General features: G+C 43.6%; 1 protein-coding gene across 2 annotated transcripts in view; it reads left to right on the top strand.

The window, feature by feature from the left end:
- Window positions 1–23,611, top strand: part of COL4A3 (collagen type IV alpha 3 chain) — a 91,370-nt gene that overhangs the window by 17,059 nt on the left and 50,700 nt on the right. For both annotated transcript variants that reach the window (XM_082221695.1, XM_082221696.1), the window contains exons 2-12: window positions 6,169–6,225; window positions 8,413–8,502; window positions 10,616–10,660; window positions 12,845–12,889; window positions 13,121–13,183; window positions 13,377–13,430; window positions 14,162–14,188; window positions 15,664–15,741; window positions 22,471–22,533; window positions 22,961–22,996; window positions 23,114–23,155. In XM_082221695.1, coding sequence (XP_082077821.1) covers window positions 6,169–6,225; window positions 8,413–8,502; window positions 10,616–10,660; window positions 12,845–12,889; window positions 13,121–13,183; window positions 13,377–13,430; window positions 14,162–14,188; window positions 15,664–15,741; window positions 22,471–22,533; window positions 22,961–22,996; window positions 23,114–23,155 — 600 coding nt within the window. The remainder of the gene's footprint in view (window positions 1–6,168; window positions 6,226–8,412; window positions 8,503–10,615; window positions 10,661–12,844; window positions 12,890–13,120; window positions 13,184–13,376; window positions 13,431–14,161; window positions 14,189–15,663; window positions 15,742–22,470; window positions 22,534–22,960; window positions 22,997–23,113; window positions 23,156–23,611) is intronic.

The raw sequence follows: 23,611 nt of genomic DNA, 5'->3' as shown, positions 1-23,611 counted from the left end.
TGCACAACAGAAATTTTCCCCTCTCCTGCCCTTGCACACACTCCCTAAATCTGTTGTATGGATTCCCCCAACGTTGTCAGGGCCAACCCAAGGACAATGATGGAGAGGACTAGAGGCTTCTGATCCTGAGGAGAGACCCAGTGACTTGGGGGCCAGACAGCCAGATCCTGGGAAGGGCCCAAGTAGGTTAATAGAGAAGTCTTCCATCCTCCCTCTGGAGATGCCTAGTGCTTCACCTGCTGAGGAACCACCTTTGGTGCCTCCTATCACTCAGGAATCTACTCCCTCTAGAGAGGTGGCTAGCAGTAAGTCTGATGCTGAGCTGACCCTGTCTCCATCTCCTTCATCGCATACACAGAGATGCCAGTGTCAGCCTGAACATGGCTCATAAGGCCAACCCACCCAAAGGAGTTACTGCTTGCTTGTCCAGACTTGGGACCCTAGCTACTTCAACGCTAAAGCTGTGCCCACCCCACTCTTTAAAAGGAAGGTTCAGTGGGTGTGTCACTTGTTCCATCAATAACTTAGCTTATGCTTAAAAAAGGGTTAAGGATCCCTGACAGTTAAGTCCAGTCGCGAACGACTCTGGGGTTGTGGCGCTCATCTCACTTTACTGGCTGAGGGAGCCGACGTTTGTCCACAGACAGTTTTTCTGGGTCATGTGGCCAGCATGACTAAGCCGCTTCTGGTGAAACCAGAGCAGCACACGGAAACGCCATTTACCTTCCTGCTGGAGCGGTACCTATTTATCTACTTGCACTTTGATGTGCTTTCGAACTGCTAGGTTGGCAGGAGCTGGGACCAAGCAACGGGAGCTCACCCTGTCGCGGGGATTCAAACCACCAACCTTCTGATCGGCAAGCCGTAGGTTCAGTGGTTTAGACCACAATACCACCTGCATCTGCTTATGCTTAGCCAAGTGTTTAACCTTCTGATTATTGTAACCTGTAACATGCTTTATGTACTAATCTAATCTGAAAATTAAAGCCTCTGGGAGAATGAATTGTGAGTTCAGGTTTTTCATTGGATGGGGAGGGACAGGACAGGCGGGGCCATGCAATGCTGGGGGAGGCCATTTCTCTGCACAGACTGAATTGTCAGGGAAGGAGGAAAGCCTGGTGTTGTCTCCAATGAAAAAAAGACAGTCATGGAACCAAGAAATTACACAAAACAAAAGAATTGCCGTGAAAATCCCTGAAACGAGAAGTAATCGACTATAGAGTTAAATCAAAAAGTTTAAGGAAAAATTAACCTAGAATTAAACAAAGACTTAACGAGATGTCGGCTACAAAACTCATTTCACTGAACTAATCAGTTTCCTCAGAAGGAAATAAAGAAATTATAAACCTTAAATGATTTTAAGTGCTATCAAACAAACTCAAGAGCAGGGCTGAAACGCTTCCCTGAGTTTCAAAAAAAGGTATGAAAACCTCAATGAAAAAGTTTTAAACATAGTTCTATTTAAGAGAACATTATAAACCTTAAACGATTTTAAATGATTTCAAGCAAACTCAAGAGCATTGAGGTTTTCGTACCTTTTTTGTATATTCAGGGAAGCATTTCAGCCCTGCTCTTGAGTTTGTTTGGTATCTTATAATGTTCTCTTAAGTAAGGCTATGTTTAAAACTTGTCATTGAGGTTTTCATACCTTTTTTTGTAAACTCAGGGAAGCGTTTCAGCCCTGCTCTTGAGTTTGTTTGATATCACTTAAAACCATTTAAGGTTTATAATTTCTTTATTTCCTTCTGAGGAAACTGATTGCCGTAGTTCAGTGAAATGAGTTTTGCAGCCGGCATCTCGTTAAGTTTTTGTTTAATTCTAGGTTAATTTTTCCTTGAACTTTTTGATTTTTGTTATTTAATCTAACTCTACAGTCAAGTACTTCTCGTTTCAGGGATTTTCACGGCAATTCTTTGGTGTTGCCTCCAAGGCAGTTGAAGGGCATCAGGAGGCAGGAGCAGATGCAGCACTCAAGAAGAAGCACCCAGCTCAAGGCTAAGGGTTATTGCTGGGACAGGCAGGTCTCTATTTAAAAGTGTGGTGGGTAGGCAGGGCTGACAGTTGAAATAACTTCACACTCCTGTGCAGTCTCAGCTCACTGCTCCTGATCCTGAAATCCTTAACCACGGCTTTGTCCCTGAATTGCATTTAGGGAACATTAAAGCTCCTCTCCTAAGTTGGTTTGATATTTGCTGCATCTCTGGCTCTTAAAGGTGTCTGGACTAATTCCTGCTCCTGTTGCTGAGTTTACACTATCTGTTTGCTGAAATAAGACTTTGCTTCTTTACATGCAAGAAAGCACACTTGCCATTCTTGGAGAGGAGGATCAGGACAAACTCACTATGGAGGAGATTTGGGGAGCATTCAGGGAAAGATGGGGGGGAGATGTTATGTTGCACAAGTGGAAATCCTTCTTAGTCAAATGCCATCCTTATATTGGTTGCTGCCAAGGCTTATCATGCAAATTTTGTATTGCTGTTCTGTGTACACAGCAAATTGATAGAAAGAGAGATTATTCATGGGAACATTCTTGTGTATTGTACAGTTTAATCTCTGAATGAGCAGCACTGTTTAAATTATTCAAAATATGGAAGAAATGAAGGTGTCATGTCTGGTGGCATGATAGCAGAATACCACAAAGTTGAAACTATTCCCCCACCCCCAAGAGTAGACTGTACTGCATTCAAAATACCACCATCCTCAAGAAATGGTTGTGATGGCTGGTTTTTTCTTTATTTTTGTTGGTGTTTTCTCCCCATGTCCAAACATATGAGTTTCCCAGCAACCTCTACCAACTATTATCCTGCATTTTGAAGTTCCAGTTTCATAAAACTCAAAAGGCATGCTGGCTAATTCTTGGTATAATATATGCAACTCAGAGTTTTTGGGTCAAATGTGTAGTTATCAAAGATTGGACTATGCCGAGAAGTGTGAGAAAAAATAATAATCCAGAGCTATCCAGTTTGAATAAACATTTGTGATCTTGGTGCACTTAATATAATGCTTTAGTGCAGAATCAGAGCATGCATATCCACAAAACATATCTCAATGTGTCTGAAAAATATGAGACACATTGACTTTTTTCTGGACATCAGTCAATTATATATATATATAAAACCATTTAACATTAGTAGCGTTGTTGTTGTTGTTTAGCCGTGTCCGACTCTTCGTGACCCAATGGACGAGAGCACGCCAGGCACTCCTCTCTTCCATTGCCTCCCGCAGTTTGGTCAAACTCATGCTGGTAGCTTCGAGAACACTGTCCAATCATCTCGTCCTCTGCCGTCCCCTTCTCCTTGTGCCCTCCATCTTTCCCAACATCAGGGTCTTTTCCAGGGAGTCTTCTCTTCTCACGAGGTGGCCAAAAGTATTGGAGCCTCAGCTTCAGGATCTCTCCTTGCAGTGAGCACTCAGGGCTGATTTCCTTAAGAATGGAGAGGTTTGATCTTCTTGCAGTACATGGGACTCTCAAGAGTCTCCTCCAACACCATAATTCAAAAGCATCAATTCTTTGGCGATCAGCCTTCTTTATGGTCCAGCTCTCACTTCCATACATCACTACTGGGAAAACCATAGCTTTAGCATAATGCATTAGCATAATGCAGAGTAGTATTAGTATAATACTTTATAATATACTCAAAACTCCTTAATCACTAGTCACAGAACAAACTATTCTGATTGTGCAACATAAATTAAATGTACATGTATCAGTATTCTAAACATTGGTACCAGGAGGTTAATTTTTCTGGATGTTGTGAGTAAAATGGAGAACATTCCATCAAAAGTCTAGCATAGAGTAGCCAACGGGATTCACTTCAGCTGTTGTAGAATACAACTCCCATCGTCCCTGTCAATTGACCATGCTGGCTGTGGTTGATGGAAGTTGGTAGTCCCAAATACCAAGGAGACACCACATTGATTACTTTTCTGTTAGGAATTCAAGTCTGGATAAAAAATACTTCAGATATCAAGCACTGTTTTCAAGTCATCTGCAGGCGTCAAGTGACTTCTGGGTCAGTCATTGGATAGGAACACATCATTGGGGAAAACCCACCTCATATTCTCTGAGGTCACGTTCACACCATAAAGCACATTCAGTTTGCATTTAAAGAAAATGGCTCCCCCTCCCCTGGGAAAAAAAAAAATCTGTGAAGTGTAGTTTTGTTCAGGGTACTGGGAATTTTAGCTCTGGGGGTGCTTTAAATGTGTGGTGCAGATTTGACCTGGGTTTTCTCTATTGTACATAGATTCATCACATAATTGTACAGTATTTCCAATCCAGAAGGCACAATGTTTGCTGTGTGAAGTAACCATTAGATGAAAGGAAGCAATGTTGCAAGCCACCCAGGGTGTATCCAATGAAAATCCCAAGCTATGTTCCAGCAATCCAGTATGGTTCATAAGAGCAGAGGCCTTATGAAGGCAAATTTTTGGCTGATAAATTCCAACCTTCCCTGCCACCCCCAATGCCTAATCAGTCGACTGTGGAAGAATCTCTTCCTTTCCCTTGCCTCCTCTCTTCCTCTCCCCCACAAAGCCTGCTTTTGCCATTGCACTTCTTTCTCTCCATCACTTTCTCTCCTGTATTGCATGCATTGCACATCTTTCTTTCTCTTCTCTTTTGTTTTTGTGAGTGTGCATATACACACATTGCCTTTGGCTGTCTGTTTCTCTTGCTGCCTCATGCTGCCCTTTCTGTCTCCTCTCTCTTTCCCAAAGCTGATGCACGCACTTTTTATGACAAGATTTCACCAGCACAGATGAAATATAAATAGTTTTTCATGCATTCTTATTACTGCTCGATATTCTGTTCTGATTTGTGGTCATCATGTAACTGAATAAATTACCGTGAAAGACTGAAGATAATAATGGTCATGTCTGCAATCGAAGTAATCAGCTTTGATTTTGAGTTTTGTGTTTTTTTCTGTAATTTTATGCAATCTGCCCAGGCACCTGGGTCAAATCGGTATGTTTAGAAACATGTGGTCTCTTTCACAGATTGGAGTACCAAGTATACTAAATGTTTATTTGCATCTGAGATGCAGATTTTTTAAAAATGCAGTTGGAGGGGGGACTGATAATTAACAGAATTCTTCTTCTGAAACTAGTGGGGGGAAATCTACTATTGGGAGATTTCCCTCAAAACCAGGAGGGATTTTTCTTGGGATCACAGAATGAGTGGTAAGGGCTAAATTCCCCTTTTCATGCCTGCCCTAATCCTCTTAATTCACTTGTACGTGCACGCACACGCACACACACAAAATGCAACTTGCATTTTAAAGAACCTGCATTTTATATGCAAGGATGAATTTGACAGCGCAACACAACACAGATGCACCATGCTTTGATGCATGGTGGGCTAGATGAGGGCCAATAAGCTGAACCCTGAGAAGATAGGAGGCCTCGTGAATGGATGGTTCTCATGCCTGGGAACTGGGCAATTTGCCTGTTCTGAAGCAGCAAGTACATCACCTGGGGGTGCTCCTTGATCCATCATTGTCACTGGAGACCAAAATGACCGGTGACCAGGAATGCCCTTGACCAGCCATTCCTGGACAGGAATAGCTTTTCCACAGTGATCATGCATTTGTAACCCCAGTGGTAGATTTGTAATTCCACGGGGGGGGGGGGGGCTTTAGGCTGATTCAGAAGCTGCAGTGTTTAGGTTACCGAGTGGAGCTGTGCAACATCACTTATAAAAGGACTGCACTGACTGCCAACTTGCTACTGAGCTAAGTTTGAAGTTCTTTTGCTGGCTTCTAATGCTCTGAACAATGTGAAACTACACTATCTGAAGGAATGGCTTCTCCCATGTAGACTTGCCTGTTTGCTGAGATCTTCAGATAAGTCTTTCTTGGTAGCTTGCTCAGATTCATCTTACAACAACCTGGAGGAGAGCCCCTTCTGTTGAGGTACAGAGCTTTTGCAACCACTTCCCCTATGAAATAAGGCATACATAAACTGAGTTTTTGACGCTTGCTAAATACTTATTTATGCACCCAGCCATTTATCCTTACACATCAGAATACTCTTACACGAAGATGTGTGGGGAAAGTAAAAACAGACCAGGTTTTTCATTTAAAGATAATGCATTGCAATTTCAAAAAAGAAAAGAATGAACCCATAACATATGGATTTATTGTAAAGATCCTATTACATTTTTTTCAGAATTGTGTCTGCAGTGGTAAAAGCCACTGTTCCTGTGATGCGATCAAAGGCAGTAAGGTAAGAGGTTGCATATTTACTTTTTTTTTTAAAAAAGTACATAATAATTAATATTTGCATAATACTTTTGAGAGTTCAAGTGCTTCTCATACATTATATGATTGTAATCCTCAGAGCAAACCTGTAAGGTCAGCCAGTATTATTATCCCCATGGCGAACTAAATTAACTGGTGGCGGCAGCAACATTTTGATATTTCAATAACTAGGACGTGATAGAACATTTTGAGATTATATGCTGTACCTTGTACTAAAAACAGTGTAACAGTTTGGGCATCATTTCAGAAACTTATTCCAGAAAGAGTTCGAAATTCTGATTTGTGCATTCAGTTCTGTAGTATTCCTGACAAATCAGCTCACTTATAAGCATAAAGAAAGCTGAGAAAATTCTGTGTGCACAAAACAGTAGTGTGCCCCCTCCAGCGGCACATGTTGGAATAGCATGCCATGAGAGAAAATAAAAATGAGCTGGCAACTATATTTATGGGCTAACAAGATTAGGGGTTTAGTTGGACCAATAGTAGGACTAAGCAATGTTCACTTGGTGTTTCATTTTGCTTTTTAACTTGTTCATAAACGACTAGAGATAGGGGTGAGCAGTGAGGTAGACAAGTTTTCTGATGATACTGATGGTGGTTTATAAAAGGGATTGTGGATAGCTTCAAAATGATCTTTCCAAGCTGAGTGAATGGGCATTAAAATGTCAAATGCAATTCGGTGTAAACAAGTGTAAAGGGATGTGCATTGGGGCAAAAAATAAATAAATCATAATTTTAAATATTCAGTCATGGGGTCTGAACTGGCAGTGATTGACCAGGAGCAAGAAAATTCTTCTTCGCACAGTGTGTAGTTAAAACTCTGGAATTCTCTCTCCAAAGGGGCAGCGATGGCCCCCAACTTGGATGGCTTTAAAAGACGGTTAGACAAATTCATGGAGGCAGCATACCTCTGAATACCAGTTCTGGAAACCACGGGACAGGAGAGAGTGCTGTTGCGCTCAGGTCCTGCTTGCAAGTTTCCCATCGGCATCTTGTTGGCCACTGCGAGCACAAGATGCTGGATGAAATGGGCTACTAGCCTGATTAACAGGTTCTTCTTACGTTTTTATGGATAAATATATTGGGTAGCATCTGATACTGCATGAATTGTGTTCCATTCATGACACACAGGTTTCCATTCCCCTCCTCTCTCCATGCACTTCCAAAATTAATGTTGAGGGTGCATGGTGGGTGGGAGCAGCTGCAAAGGAGAGGAAAGGGAAGCTCCATTGCACCAGCGGAGGTCTGCTGGGCAAGCAGAACAGTACCATTGAGTGCAGCCTATTATTTTATTGACCCTGATTAAATTAATCAATTTTTGTTTATACCGTCACTGTAGCCTATACTATTATGCTAGTTATCATAATAGTGTGGTACGCTGGTTTGACATCATCTGATAGGAAGTGCCTACAGAGGGTGGTGAATACAGCACAAGATATAATGGGCTGTCCCATGAATCCGCTGGATGACATAATGGAAGAACGTTGCCTCAGGAGAGTGAGGAAAATTCTCAGGGATGATTCACACCCTGGCTGGCACTTTCTTGATCTCCTGCCCTCAGGCAGAAGATATAGAAACATGATTAGTCGCATCAACAGGGTAAAAAACAGCTTCTATCCGTGGGCTGCTAGGCTGCTGAATGAAAAGATAACAACAGGGCAACTGACTTTCGGGTTTGGTGGGTGTGCGTCAGTAAACGAGGGGAATTAAGACTAAGAGAGCTGAGGGGGGGCGTTGTGTAATCTCACTGTATACAAGTTGTACAAGTGACAATAAAGTATTTCAATTTCAATTTCAATTCAATTTCAAAATTCAATTTCAATCATCATTACACCTTGCAGAAAAAAGTTTACAAACATTTAAGTACAATATATAAATGTAACGCTTCTGCTGTTTGAGAAATTCTTATGGATCGGTGCTTTCCCAGCTTCCTCAGCTTAGTTCTCAAGTGCAACATCAAACATAAAGTGGGATGTTGATGCCCGAATGTTCTTAGTGTCTGTGAGACTATACTGATGGGAAGGCATGTGCTTGGATGGTTTAAGAAAAAAATAAAATAAAAATCCAGAATGTTATGTGAAGATCTGTAATGAATTTGCAGAAGAAATGACAACAGTGCAAGCAAAGTCTTTACACAGATTGTGTATTGCAGGGTGAAAAGGGCTTTCCTGGTTTCCCTGGTCCACCTGGTCAGATGGGTTTCCCTGGTCCAGAGGGTCCTCCTGGGCCACAGGGACCGAAGGTATGTTGTGATCCCTGATGCATATTTATGGGTGCTGCTGTGTATGCAGATGGCAAGTGTGAAAGAGAGAACAATACAGTGGTGCCTCGCAAGACGAAAAGAATCCGTTCTGTGATTCTCTTCGTCTAGCGGTTTTTTCGTCTTGCGAAGCAACCCTATTAGCGGCTTAGCGGCTTAGCGCTATTAGCGCTATTAGCGGCTTTTAGCGGCTTATCGGATCAGCTGATAAGCGGCTTAGCGGCTTAGGAAAAGGGGGGAGGGGAAAAAACCCGCAGGAACTCACAAGACATTTTCATCTTGCGAAGCAAGCCCATAGGAGATTCATTTTGCGAAGCACCTCCAAAACGGAAAACTCTTTCGTCTAGCGAGTTTTCCGTCTTGCGAGGCATTCGTCTTGCGGGGCACCACTGTACCGAAAAAGTAAATGACACCCGCGAGCTTACAGTTTAGTCCCTCTCTCTGACTGACACTGTGCCCTTGGAGAAACTAGGTGTGGGCCTTTAATCAAACTCCAAAAGTAATTAAGTAAATTTGATTTGTCTGATCATAAGCTGCGGCAGCAAGCTGCGAAAGTCCAGTATGCTTTCATTGCATTATTTCTTCCATTCTCTAGTTCTTTCAATGCTGCCTGATTATAACAATAAAGATGCTACTTCGGTTGTGAAACAGAAGTTAAATAAGGGAGCAATTCTACAGCAAGATCCGCTGGGATGAGCAGGGGTAAAATGGGGAGAGAGTTTACCTGGCGAAAAGAGAGATGTAACTCAAGTACTATTTTTAAAGCCTAATTTTCCCTTTATCAGGCTTAGGCTGGCTCAGTCAACAGAAGACCTGCTCCCAGATTGAATTTAGATCTGGAGCATTTTATCCTGACTTAATTTACACCAGCCTGCCTTACAGCAAATTCTTGTGTATAGGATTGCTCCCTTAGATAGCAATCCTGAACCCACTTGGAAAAAGTGCCACTGTATTCCATATGACCTATTTCCCAGTAGAAATAATAGTAGTAGTAGTAGTAGTAGTAGTAGTAGTAGTAGTAGTAATTTATTATTTATACCCTGCCCATCTGGCTGAGTTTCCCCAGCCACTCCAGACATGTTTAGACATGCAATCCCCAGACATGTTTGGGATTGTCCTGTACACTGGTATATTTCAGCACACTCCAGCGAAGGTTAAGCATTTTGAAATCCCGTTGATTTCAGCATGAGAGTTTAAACAACATATTACACCTTCCCATTGACTAGTGAGATTTTAAAGGGCTTGATGACTATGTGGCGGGCATTGCTGGGAACAGAGCAGGAAGCCTCAACACATACCCAGTCTATGGGCATTCACGAGGCTGCATAATTTCTGTGGATATGCAAAATATGTCTATGTACATATGATTTGAAAACCTGCTTTTCACATAAACATCTATGCACATTCTTTTCTTTTTTATTGTGTACAGTTAATGATTGAACCCATTTTAAAGCCTCTTGATTGAAAAAAAGAGAACTAGCCATTTTCAAAATTGAGATAAAATGATGACTCTGTGTGTGTGTGTGTGTGTGTGTGTGTGTGAGGATCATGAATATTGTATTTTATATTTTCTTTTTCTATGCTATTCTTTTCTTTTGATATATTGCCTTTTATTAACTTTCTATAAAAGAGTTTAGATTTTATTGCTTGATACTGTATGTTAAAAACCTCTAATAAAATTCTATATAAAAGAAAAAAGAGAGAGAACTAGCACATCCTATGTAATGAAAATTCTGTTATATTGCTGGTCCATTTTTTTTATTGCTATGTATTTGCCCCAAGAGATAGGTAAGAAGTAATTCTTTTAGACAGAATTTTTACAGAAAAATATTTTGTGCTTCCAATTCTGTTGCTGTTATTATTATGGCTGTATTTTTGCTAAAGTCCCCCCCCTAAAAGAAAATATTCATTGTGGGGTGTGTGAAGTAGTAGTCACTGGAGTTGGATTGGTTTTTGCCTGTTACTTGAATTCTTTTGATCATTAGACTAGAGTATAACAGATATCAAACGCCAGAAGAACAGATTGTGTCTTTGGACCTTCTACAAAAAGACAGGAATTCCAGTATAATTAACTATTGTTTCCTTTGCTTCCTAGGGTTTTCCAGGGCCAGCGGGCTTTGTTGGGCCTGAAGGTTCAAGGGTTCGTATTTTGTTCAGTAATATATTGTGATGGGATGATGAGCTGCTTGTGCGTAAAAGCCAAGTCCCTCAGAGTTTGTTCAAGTCCGCAAACCTCTGTCTGTAACGGAGCCCCTTAAACATGGCTCCGTCAGTCGCTGGCAGATTCCGACAGTGGCTGCTTTCGGAATCTCTTCCAACATAAAAGCTCCTTAACGGAAACACGTCTCCTGGACTCTCGGCGTGACAGTTTCCGGCGAGGAGTAGGTGTCCCTACAGGAGGTCCTGAAAAAACCTCCCCACTGCCCTCGCTGGATGTGTCCCTGGGCCATCCCTCCTGCTCACTTTCCCTCGGAGCTCCTCCTCTCCCCCTGCTGGTTCCCTCTTCAGCTGCTGAGTCTCTCCTAACCTCTGTGAGCCCTTCCACCTCCTGTCCCTCCGATGGCAGTTCCCTGACATATATTAACCTGCAGTGTTCAGAACAGCAACAATTCTCAATTTTCTAAAAATGATGGACATGATCTCAGTGGTGCTATGATGTGCTTTTTGATAAGTGAAATGCAGCTTCAGGGGACTGCCAATTTTGGGGGAAGCGGTGCTGGGATTGGGTTGGTGGTTAGGTTGTTGCACGGGGTTGTTGTGAGGATAACATGGGGAGAGAAAGAACCATGTGTGCAACCTTAAGCTCCTTAGAGGGTGGGGTATCAATGTAACACATAAATAAACATTTCCACTGTGCCATTTTCCCCCAAGCTACTTTGCCCCCAGGAAAGCAAGCAGAGGTGCCTGTATTTCCTCTGCCACTGCAGGGCAAACAGCAAAGAGTTGGGGAGGGGGCAGTTTTAATTAGGAAGATGTTGTGCAGGAAATGTGTTTGTTATGTACTGAGTTCAATAGGATCCAAATTGCAGCAGTCTGATTGGTCCTAGAACCATAGGATTCAGAATGCAGCAGTCTGATTGGTCCAAGAACAATGCAGCAGTATGATTGGTTGGCAGGAACCACCCAATCATGCTCCAGATATAAGTGAATCCACAACCTGATTGGCTTACAGTAGAATTCCAGAATTAACCAATCATGTGCAGCCCATTGTGTAAATAATGTATATAAAGCAGATACTTTGAGGGGACTTTCATTCATTCCTCCTCACCACTATGAGCTGAATAAAGAGCATGAAATCACTTTGCGACTCTGAGTATATTTCAGTGTTAAACAATGCCCCGCCTCACTTATACATATTCATTCTCTCTCTTTCTCTCTCTCTCTCTCTCTCTCCCACACACACACACACACACAGAGGAAAGAGAGAGAGAGAGAGAGTTCTGAGAAAATTGTCCGTACTTCACAGCTGTATTATAGTGTGGAGAGCTGGAAGAAGTAATCATGTTTCTACGTGCTTGCACACTTTTCAAAACATATGCATTTCTTTGTTTTATGTGATAGTATACTTTTGTATGGTAACATACGCTGAATGTTGGATTGCACATGTGAATATTATGGTAAACAACTGTTTCCCTAACAGAAATACTTAATCCTGAATCAATGTATTCAACAGCTTTTTAAAACTACAGGCAATGTCGACAAACACAGTATTTACTATTAGTGGGTACTTTCCAAATATCAACTGCACGTGAAATAAACAACTTACTAAAAAGAAGCATGTACAATTATTTCTGAGATGGAAATCCTACTCCTTAAAAGCCACACCACCCATCTCTAGGTTTATTTATTTCTTAAATCATGAAAGCAATGTCCAGTGTCCCATACTCTTCAAATACAGATTTAAATAGCCAGTGCATTACCAGTGACTCAAAGTTCAGATACAGCATAATCTTTTTTTTAATAATGAAAAAGGCTTTTATAAATGAATTTCCTCATGCTCGGCTCAGTGACGGATCCTACAGCATTCTGGTGATACAAATAATAATATGGTACAAACAATGTCATGAATGCCATTTGTTAAGCAAGTTCATGGAAACTAAGCACAAGGAGAGATCAATACATTTGCTGTCCTGGGATTGTTTTGGTCTGCTAGGTGAATTAAGGCTTACTTGTATAAAGGTACTTATCCTAGCCTTAGCACAGTCCATTCTTTTGGACCCTTGAACAATTACAGCTCCACAATTTTAGATAATAATAGGCTTGCTTTATTAAAAAAAAACAGCCTACTGACTGAATTTCTTTCTGTGTTTCTTCTTACCATCAGGGTTTGCCAGGAGTCCCTGGTTATTCAGGTCCACCAGGCCTTCCTGTAAGTACAACAAAACTTAATTGAGCAGCTTCAATATTGACGTTACTGATGCTAATAAACCTTTAAGATAATGGAGGCAATAATCATCTTAAAGGTTTATTAGTGTAAGTGCGCTATTACTGAAGCACAATGGTATTCAGTTTTAATAAACCAGCCGCCCATACAGTCAAAAGGCTATTACGAGTAAGTTTGCACTAATAGCTACCTTGGCAATGTTCTAACTACTTTTAGGGCGAAGCAGGAAATGCAGGTGCTCCAGGACGTCCAGGTATACCAGGTTGCAATGGGACAAAGGTAAGAATGAAGCAAGAACCAATAGTGGACCACCTGTAAGAGGAAGAGTTGGTAAAGCATCACACTGTGACACTTTATCCCTAGGATAAGGAGCCTGTGGGAGGTGTGTGCATGTGTAGTTAGAGAGCACATTTCTTGGGACCCATGCTTTCTCCTTCCTCAACTTCTTGTTCACTGTCTCTCTATTTTCCAGGGCGAGCAGGGATTCCCAGGATTCCCAGGGCAAGGAGGGCTCCCAGGATTACCAGTAAGTTTCAGTTTACGGTAGTCAAATGTGCCTTATGTAGAGCTTTCTCATTCCAGGGGTTCAAAGCACCACATACTAACTGACTGGAAAAATCCTGAGGAGAGAGGCTGCGAAATGTGTTGCAAAATATCAAACGGAAGCTTGTAGTAAAGGACAAACTCACACAGCAAGTACTTGTGTCCCAAGCTTGGGCCACTGAATAGAAAGGGGGTTACCTTTTATCATTAAAGCCACACGATATCCTGCTGTTCTACTCTGATGATCATCTGGAAAGTCATTATTGCTACACAACAAACCATTCAGATACTTTTAGGTATCTTCTGTTATCATTCTTAACTTAGTTTGGGCATCAGTTTCCAAATTGTAAACAGCCCAATTTGCAAGTTCTTTTGATTTCAATATTTCAGTGTTTCAATACTGTTTCATTCTATATTCAAGTGACAATAAGAGAAAACACTCTATTAAAAACATAGTTTAGGAAAATATCAAAAGTTTATTATGTTTGATAATTTCCAATAGTAAAATCGGCAAGTTTCGCTCGTATCTTTCCTTTTTCTGTGATCCTGCTATTTCCACCTATATTTGACAGCAATTGTAAGTACTTTGAAATTTTAAATACATTACTTGATTTGTAGGGCTCCATTGCAGAATTTACCTGCATAAGTTTCTAATATGAGATCTGAAGCATTTATAATGTGATGTGTGTCTATCTCTCCCTTCCCTCTACCTAGGGTCCTAAAGGAATCAAAGGAGAAAAAGTAAGTTAACTTGTAAAAAGCAAGTCAGAATAAAAATAGTTCTATGACACAGGAAATGCAGTTCTGCTCATTTGTTCACTATAGGAATATTTCAGTTCTAAATTACTTGTCTTTTTTCTAAAGCAGAACTGAAGCATTAGGAACTCTTCCAAAATTTGTACAGAGCAATATGCAGTTAATTTACAACTTCCACTTCCTTTAGTTCATTAATGTCTTCCTACCTCTATTTTGTCACTGTGTACATTTTTTGCAATGTTTTATCAATCTTTATATAATTGTAGCAGTAGTTATATGCAGTGTTTTGCCAATGTTTACGTGTTTTTATGTGCATTGATATAAACACTTGAGAAAATTTAGCTTGATATGATAAAAAAACAAAACTTGATATAATTGTAGCGATATTGCCTATGTGGGGTATTTTACCAATGTGCAGGAGTGCATGTGCTCATCAGTAAAGCAGAATATAGGAAGAATTTTGTGCAATCCTTCATATGATCACATCAATATTGCTTTTTTCCAAGAGTTTTATAAATGCACATCAGTAAAACAGATGGGGAAAGGTTTGTAAAGCTAGCTGAAGGAACTTAAAATTGCAGCAACAATGCAAGCTCCAAGTCTATAATTAATTATAGGAATTATCCGGGTTAAATCAGAATTCCAGTGTTTTGGGAGCCAGAGGAACAATGAAAAAAATGGAAGAAAGTTTTTGACGTGTTGAATATGGACAATGTGTAAACCACTTATAATTTTTCTATTAGTAGCTGTTCATTTGACTGTATTCATTTGACAGGGCTACAAGGCATCCTCAGGTTTTTCTTTAAATATCTGGTTCCAAAAATAATGTTTATTCTCATTCTGAGAAATTGACCCATAAATTAATGTGTATCTTGGGGTTCAGCTAGACCTATGGATTCTCTCTCCATTTGGCAGTAATCTGTTAGTTATATGACAGGTTAATCATGGGGATGGGAAATCCCAATGAAATGGGGCTTTGTTTGGTATCGATAACATTTGAGTTGTATTCTCCCTGTATCAGATCGGTTTTTGTTACAACATCTAATTCATTGTGTAGTCTCTTGAGAATGTACTTTATTTTATGAGATGATGGCTGTGAACCCTAGTGTTTGTTTTGGTACAGTTTTCTTAAATAAAAAATCTCAAACTTCTTACTAGATTGTTATTTTAACTTCATAATAATGTCTCGAAAATAAAAAGGGAAATGGGACAAATCCTCTCATCCTCAGTTTTGTATTACAAGGCAATTTCTTGAATCTTCTTGCCATTATTAAAACGTCATATCAAAATATATTCCATTTGCTACACTTATTTTGATGCTTTCTGGCAGCCCACCCCCTTCAACCCTGACAGGCTGGTCTATTGTTCCACCTGTCAAGAAAAAGCGGGGGGCGGGGATAATAACATTAAATAAAATGGGCTAACTCATTTTACCTCTCTCTCTTGTTTAATTTTCCAAGGGATGTTCCGCAAGTGGGTATGACCAGGCTTATAGTTCCAAAGGTGATCCTGGATTGCCAGGAATGCCTGGATTTCAGGTAAGCCTGAAAAACATTCTATTTTGAACAATAAATAGATGGCTGTTGAGGTCCCTTCCACCCTAAAAGTCTGTGTGTGGACTTCCATTCTCACAGTGCGTGTTCCCCTTTGTTTCCTTTCCACTGCAGCTCCTCACACACCCTGGGCAGCTGCAGAGGGAAGTAGAGGAAGGGGAAGTCCTATTGCATGTGCAGAATTCCAATCCCAGCATGTTTACAATCACCCTATCATATTATGGTTCTGTGAAAAGTCTTTCAGATGTGCATAAATATATTCAGTTTAGTGGGATTGCAAATACAGTGGTACCTCGGGTTAAGAACTTATTTCTTTCTGGAGGTCTGTTCTTAACCTGAAACTGTTCTTAACCTGAAGCACCACTTTAGCTAATGGGGCCTCCTGCTTCCACTGCGCCACTGCTGCACGATTTCTGTTCCCATCCTGAAGCAAAGTTCTTAACCCAAGGTACTATTTCTGGGTTAGCGAAGTCTGTAACCTGAAACGTCTGTAACCTGAAGCATATTGTCAGGGGATGGTTAGCTGCTTGTGCTTAAAATTGTGCCCCTTCAGAGTTTGTGCGACCCCACAAACCTCTGTGTGTGACAGAGCTCCTCAGACATGTCTGCTCTAGTCACTAGTAGAGTCTGACAGTGGCTGTCTGCGGAAGCGCTTCCAGCAAAGAAGTTCCTTAACGGAAACGCGTCTCCTGGACTCACGACGTGGCAGCTTCCGGCGAAGCATGGGTCTCCCTGCAGTAGCTTCTGACACCTCCCCGCTATTTTCGCTCGAAGTGTCTCTCACCCCTTTCTCTTCCCTGCTGCTTCCTGCCTGGGCTGCTGCGTCTCTCTCAGCATTACTGAGATCCTCCTCCAGAGACCCCGCGCTCCCCCTGCTGGTCCCTGCTTTGGCTGTTGACTCTCTCCCAGTCTCTGGGAGCCTTACCACTTCCCTTTCCTCCGATGTCAGTTCCCTGACATCCACCTCCCCTCCAGGGCCCCCCTCTCCCCCGCCCCTACTTTCTCCTCTGGGCGGTGAGGAGCTGAAACCCCTAAAAGAATCCTCTTCATCTTCAGACGTCTCGAACAATTCCCTCCATCGGTCTTCGTTCCGACTCGCTGAATCCTCCTCCACCTCGGAATCAGCGAACCCCTCCAACTCTTCTTCGTCGTCGGTGGTGGCGAAGTATTCCCTCCGGAACCTTGCCACTGGCTGGGGTTTTCTAGGGAATCTCTGATGAAAAGTTTCAATCAAAACCTCGTCATCTACATCCTCTGCCCTGACCCAGGTGTTTTCCGACTCCGGCTCCCCTTCCCACATTACCAAATACTCTACTTGCTCTCCCCTCCACCTGGAATCGAGAATCTCCGCTACATGGTAGCTGTGTTCTTTTTCCTCCATAGCTGGTCCCCTATTGACCCTCCCCTCTCTGTCCCCTATATACGGTGACAGCAATGATCTGTGGAACACTGGGTGCAACTTCATGTGGTTCGGTAACCGGAGTCTGAAAGCCACTGGGTTGACCTGTTGCGTGACTTCAAATGGGCCCAGTCTTTTGGGTCTTAACTTCTTACAACCTCCTTTAAATGGTAACCCTTGGGTGGACAGCCACACCTGGTCCCCCACCCTAATGCTTTCCCCTTCCCTTCTGGTTTTGTCTGCCTGCCTCTTATATTCCTCCTTCGCCCTGTTTAAATTAAGTTGGAGCTGGCGATGGATCGCTTCCATTTCTTCAACGAACAGTTCTGCGGCAGGAACGCTCCAGTTCTCCCCCTCCCCCCCTGGGAAGGCTCGGGGATGACACCCGTGATTGGCCAAAAAAGGGCTCATCCCCGTGGACACGTTCTCTGCATTGTTATAGGCAAATTCTGCCAACGCCAGCTTCTCCACCCAATCATTCTCTCTGTCATTCACATAACACCTCAAATATTGCTGGAGGACACCATTAGCTCTTTCCGCCTGCCCATTGGTTTCTGGATGACGGGCAGTGGAAAAATTCACCTCTACGTGCAATAAGCTCATGAGCTTCCTCCAGAACCTGGAAGTAAATTGTTTCCCTCGGTCCGAAACCACCCTCAAGGGGGCACCATGCAACCTAAACACATTTTCCACAAACAATTTAGCGGTTTCTTCTGCTGTGACCGCATGTGAGCAGGCTATAAAGTGGGCCATCTTGGTTAACAGGTCTACCACAACCATAATGGCTGTCTTCCCTTTGGACCTGGGCAGATCAGTCATGAAATCTATTGCCACTGCCTCCCATGGTCTTTCCGGCGTGGGTAGTGGTTCTAATAAACCTGCCGGTGCCCGCCTCTCCCCCTTGGCTCGTTGACATCGGTCACACCCTCTCACATATTCACGCACATCTTCCCTGACCTTGGGCCACCAGAATTCCCTGGTAACCAGCCACATGGTTTTGTGTTGCCCAAAATGCCCTGCTGTGGGGCTATCGTGCAGTTGCTTGAGTACCTTTTCCCTCAATTCCCCTTCAGGTATGTATAACGCTCCCTTGTAGTACAACGCCCCGTTTCTCTCCTCAAAACCCCCGGGTTTGTCTCCCTCCCTCCTGAGACCCCTGAGTTTGTCCTGGGCGTATTCATCCTGCACCGTTCCCTCTACCAGTTCCCTTTGCCCCACCAAAGCCGCCCCACACACCCAGCGGTCCTCGGGAATAACATGGGTCTCTTCGGGTGCACCCTCTCCCTCCAAATATTCAGGTTTGCGTGAGAGAGCGTCCGCCCTAACGTTCTCCGGGCCTGGTACGTAACAAATCTCAAAGTTAAATTTGGAGAACTCCTGGGCCCATCTCAACTGCCTTTGGTTGAGCACTCGCGCAGTTCTCCAATACTCTAGATTCTTATGGTCCGTGCACACTTGCACCTTCTGTTGTGCACCAATTAGTAGGTGCCTCCATCTCCGGAAGGCCTCATAAATCGCAAGAAGTTCCCGGTCGTGCACCGTGTAGTTTTTCTCAGATTTGTTCAGCTTTCGCGAAAAGAAGGCACACGGTCGCCACTCTGACCCCTCCTTCCCCGGCTGCAGAAGAAGCACCGCCCCTATGGCTCTGTCAGAAGCGTCTGTTTCGACCCTCAGCTTTTTTTGTAAATCCACATGTAGAAGTTGTTCGTCAGAGGCGAAGGCCCTTTTCAGTTCCTCAAACGCTCGCTCCGCCTCCCCCGTCCAAACAAACTTCTTTTTGCTGCTGAGACAGTCCGTGATGGGCGCCGTCAGGTGGGCGAAGTTTCGGATGAACTTACGATAAAAGTTTCCAAACCCTAAGAACCTCTGCACATCCTTCTTGGTCTTGGGTGTTTTCCATTCCAGCACCGCTTGAACCTTGCCGGGGTCCATGGCCAACCCCTTGTCTGACAAGCGGTACCCCAGGAATTCCACCTCCTTGGTATGAAACTGACACTTCTCCAGTTTCACCCACAATCTGTTGGCTTGCAGCCTGCTCAACACTTCTCTGACGTCTCTCACATGTTGCTCCTCATTCTCCGAATACACCAACACGTCATCTAAGAAGGCCACGCAATTCTTGTAGAGCAAAGGCCCCAGTACGTGGTTCATAAAGGCTTGAAAACACGCGGAGCCTGTTTGTAATCCAAAAGGCATAACGAGGTATTCAAATGCCCCCAAAGGGGTGAACATGGTGGTCTTCCATTCATCCCCTTTCCTTATACGTATCAGGTTGTACGCCCCCCTTAGGTCCAGCTTTGTAAAAATCTTTCCTTTTCGCACCCTGGTCAAAATATCATCAATCCTGGGCATAGGAAAAGCCGCCGGCTCTGTCACTGCATTTAGGGCCCGAAAGTCACATACCAGCCTCGGCTTGTCCGTGTTTTTTTTATCCACAAAAAACACTGGGCTACCCCCCGCTGCCTTGGACTCTCTGATGAAGCCTCTCTTCAGGTTCTTGTCAATGAACGCTCGCAACTCCTGCATCTCCCTGTCTGACATGGCATACAACTTGCCTACAGGAAGCTGTGCTCCAGGGAGTAAATTGATCTGGCAATCAAAGGGCCTATGCGGGGGTAGTTGGTCCGCTTCCTTCTCGCTGAACACGTCGCTGAGATCAGCATACTGTGGTGGCACCTTCCCCTTCTCCATCACTTCCGTCCCTGCTAGGGTGGCTTGGGCCCCTGCTGACCCCTTTTCCCCCCTGCAGTGTTCCAAGCAATGTGCTGAACCGAAGGAAACCACTCTTTGATGCCAGCCCACCAGCGGATCATGTAGGGCTAGCCAGCTCATTCCCAAAATAATGGGAGCGCCTCCCAAGGTGGCCACATTAAACGCTATCAGTTCTGTGTGCCTTGCCACCCTCATTATCATTGGGACGGTCTGCAAGCTGACGCCTCCTCCCAACAGTTCCCTGCCATCAATCGTGGTCACCTGCAGGGGGTTGCTTAAAGGGATAGTCTGTATCTGGTGCTCAGCAGCAAACTCCTTGCTCATGAAATTGCAGGAGCTGCCTGAGTCCAACAGCGCCTTTATTTTTAGGGGGTGTCCATTTTGCAGCTCTAGAGACACTTCAATCACTAGAGCAGGTCGAGGAGCTTCTGGCACTGGCACTTGGGGAAGGGGCACTTTCACTGCTCTTTGGCCTGGCTGCAGTGCCCTGCTGGCAACCAGGCGTTGGCTTTTACCTGTTCCGTTTCTCCCTGCTCTTCCCCCTCAACAGCTCCCACCATCCCTTGCCATTCCTTCCTCTGGGGGCAGACTCTGGCAAAGTGGCCTGGCTGTTGGCAGAGATAGCATTTCCGGGCTCCCTTTCCCTCCTTCTTCGCCCCCTCACTGGGCTTTGAAACTGCGCGCGCGCGGGCTGTTCCGATTTCCATCGGCTCTGCCGGCGGGAAAGCTGGCTCAGGAATGTCTGGAATGCGTAACTCCTTCCAACGTTCCCCTCTCCCTTCCCGCCTCTCCAAGGCTCTTGCCTCCTGGCGCGCTCCAATGGTCAGCGCAGATTTGGTCAGCTGATCCATAGACCCCGCCCTGGGGCTCCTGGCCAGCTCGTCTTTCACAGCTGAAGAAAGACCTTCTTCAAATAGCATCTGAATGGGTGCCGCCGATAAATCCCACCCCAATCTGTGAATCAGCATGGTAAATTCAGTCCAGTACTCACGGACAGATCTGCTTCCCTGCTTGCAAGCCATTAGCTGTCTGCGTGCCACCCCTTCCTCAATATCGCTGGAAAACATGATATCCATTGCACGAAAGAATTTCATAGTGTCCTTTAGGATATCGTTGTGCGTTGCCATCAGGGGTCGAACCCAGTCCCGCGCCCCCTTCTCAAGATGCCCAATTACGAACGCAACTCGCGATTCCTCATCAGGGAACTCATCAAACTGCACATTCAGAGCATATTGCATCTCAGTCCTAAAGGCATGGTAATCCTTGGGGTCCCCCCCAAACTTCTGCACCAATCCTGGTACCTTTCTGGGGAACTGAGTGGTTCTCCCCTTTTTGTCAGCATCCTGAGCCCTTCTCTCCTCGAGCCTCGCCGTCTGCAGCGCAAGTTGGACCTCCAGAGCTTGATACCTTTCTTCCAAGCTTGGACCAGCTCCAACCCCTGCATCTCCGGTTCCGACTGGGTTGCTCATGATGCTTTCTCCTGCACAGGCAGCGTACAGAGACTGTCAGACTGCTGTCAGGGGATGGTTAGCTGCTTGTGCTTAAAATTGTGCCCCTTCAGAGTTTGTGCGACCCCACAAACCTCTGTGTGTGACAGAGCTCCTCAGACATGTCTGCTCTAGTCACTAGTAGAGTCTGACAGTGGCTGTCTGCGGAAGCGCTTCCAGCAAAGAAGTTCCTTAACGGAAACGCGTCTCCTGGACTCACGACGTGGCAGCTTCCGGCGAAGCATGGGTCTCCCTGCAGTAGCTTCTGACACCTCCCCGCTATTTTCGCTCGAAGTGTCTCTCACCCCTTTCTCTTCCCTGCTGCTTCCTGCCTGGGCTGCTGCGTCTCTCTCAGCATTACTGAGATCCTCCTCCAGAGACCCCGCGCTCCCCCTGCTGGTCCCTGCTTTGGCTGTTGACTCTCTCCCAGTCTCTGGGAGCCTTACCACTTCCCTTTCCTCCGATGTCAGTTCCCTGACACATATGTAACCCGAGGTACCACTGTGCACAAATCTGTAGTTTGAGACAGGGCAGTATAATAATACAAGTTATGAAGCAAGACTCTGCCCAGGACCAATTGTGAAGTTTATTTTTTTCCCTCCTTTTATAAAGTCCCTAGAGAAGAATTCCCTGGATTTCTTTCTTTTCTTTTCTTTTCTTTTCTTTTCTTTTCTTTTCTTTTCTTTTCTTTTTTTTTGCGGGGAGAGGGGCATTCCTATGTTTCTCTACCCATTCCTGTTAACATATGTGTTAAATCAAGTGATTAAATGTGGAAGTTTGAAAACTGCCCAGTTTCCTCCATTAGTAGCTAAAATTAGACAGGCTTTTATGGACAGGAATGTCTCAGACCATAGAGGTGACAGTCAAAATATTTAACAGTGGAATCCTATGCATGTTTATTCAGAAGCAGAATGGGAATAACTCAATAGGACTTATGCGTAGGAGTGGGCTGTTTGTCCTGTTTCTTCCACTTTGGTCAGTGTGACCTGCAAGAATGAAAATCTGAAGCTCCTTGGGCAGGGCTTGGGCTGCAGCCTAAGGGAGTGAAAGAAGCCTAAAAGCAAACAAACAAAACCAATAACGGAAGCATTATTTTTATTTCTTGTTGATGTAAAGGGTGATCCAGGACCTCGAGGATTACCAGGGCTGATAGGGCCAGAGGGCCCCCCAGGCTTTCCGGTGAGTAGAAAATCTGAATTTCCATGTTGATTAAAAATTGGTATTATTCAAAGGGCACATAAGACATAAGTTGCAACGTTCTGATGTTGGAGAGCAGAAAATTGTGCACATTAGCTCAGTGGCATGCAAAACATTCTGGCATTACTAGGTAACCCCAGGAACTAGCCTTGAATACATATCCTTTGATATTTTTATTGTGCTTGATTATCCAAGACTCTGCAGAAATCTGCTTTGGTGCAATTTTGAAAATGTAAATGACCTTTTCTGAATTTGTTCATACTTAAAGTAAGTTACAAGTAAGTATTATCATTTAAGCACCTCTTTACTTATTTTGTCCCAGTTTTTTTTTTAAAAAGGCAAGGTGGATGATGTTTCTTCCATAAAGCATTTCAGGCAAAATGTGTAATGTGTTTATCTGTACTTTTAGGGAGCACTAGGAAGACCAGGACTTCCAGGGCCAAAGGTATTTTCAGAATTGCAATATCAACACTGCTGAATTGCCCCTACTACCATTTTCCGTTTCCATCATTAATTGGGGCTTTCAAAACATTTGTTAAAGACATTTTGGTTTTGTTTGCAGGGTCTTATGGGTGTTAAAATCATTGGTGCCAAAGGATTAAAGGTAAAAAACAAACACATAACTATACATATATTTCCCTGCTCCCCTCAAAATAACTGACTATTTTTGTTTTTCTACCAGCTAAGGGCATATCAGTAGCATGCGGTAATGCTGCTTTCTCTAGGGCACTTTAAGTCTTGATCTTATTAAGAGTGCAGCTATCTTCCTTGTGTTCTTACAGTTGCCAAATGAATTCTCAAAAACCAGATTGGCTATTTCACTTCACTTCAGGCCTGCTATAGGTGCTTTGTTCTCACAGTAGGGTCTATGTTACTCTTACAGTAAGTGTCAGCTGTCCCAGTCTGCTGTACCCACCATTGATTCAGCTGGCAAGTGTAGTTTGCGTATTCAGACCCAGAGACCTCCCCCCTAAATAAACGCACATTTGACTCAAATTTTAGTTTTGGTTTTTGGCAGAATTTAGGTCACATCTTTATTGATTACAGAAAGTGAGTGGTT

The sequence above is a fragment of the Podarcis vaucheri genome (genome assembly GCF_965113315.1).
Source record: "Podarcis vaucheri genome assembly, chromosome: 5".
NCBI lineage: Eukaryota > Metazoa > Chordata > Lepidosauria > Squamata > Lacertidae > Podarcis > Podarcis vaucheri.
This window is presented reverse-complemented; position numbering and strand designations above follow the sequence as displayed.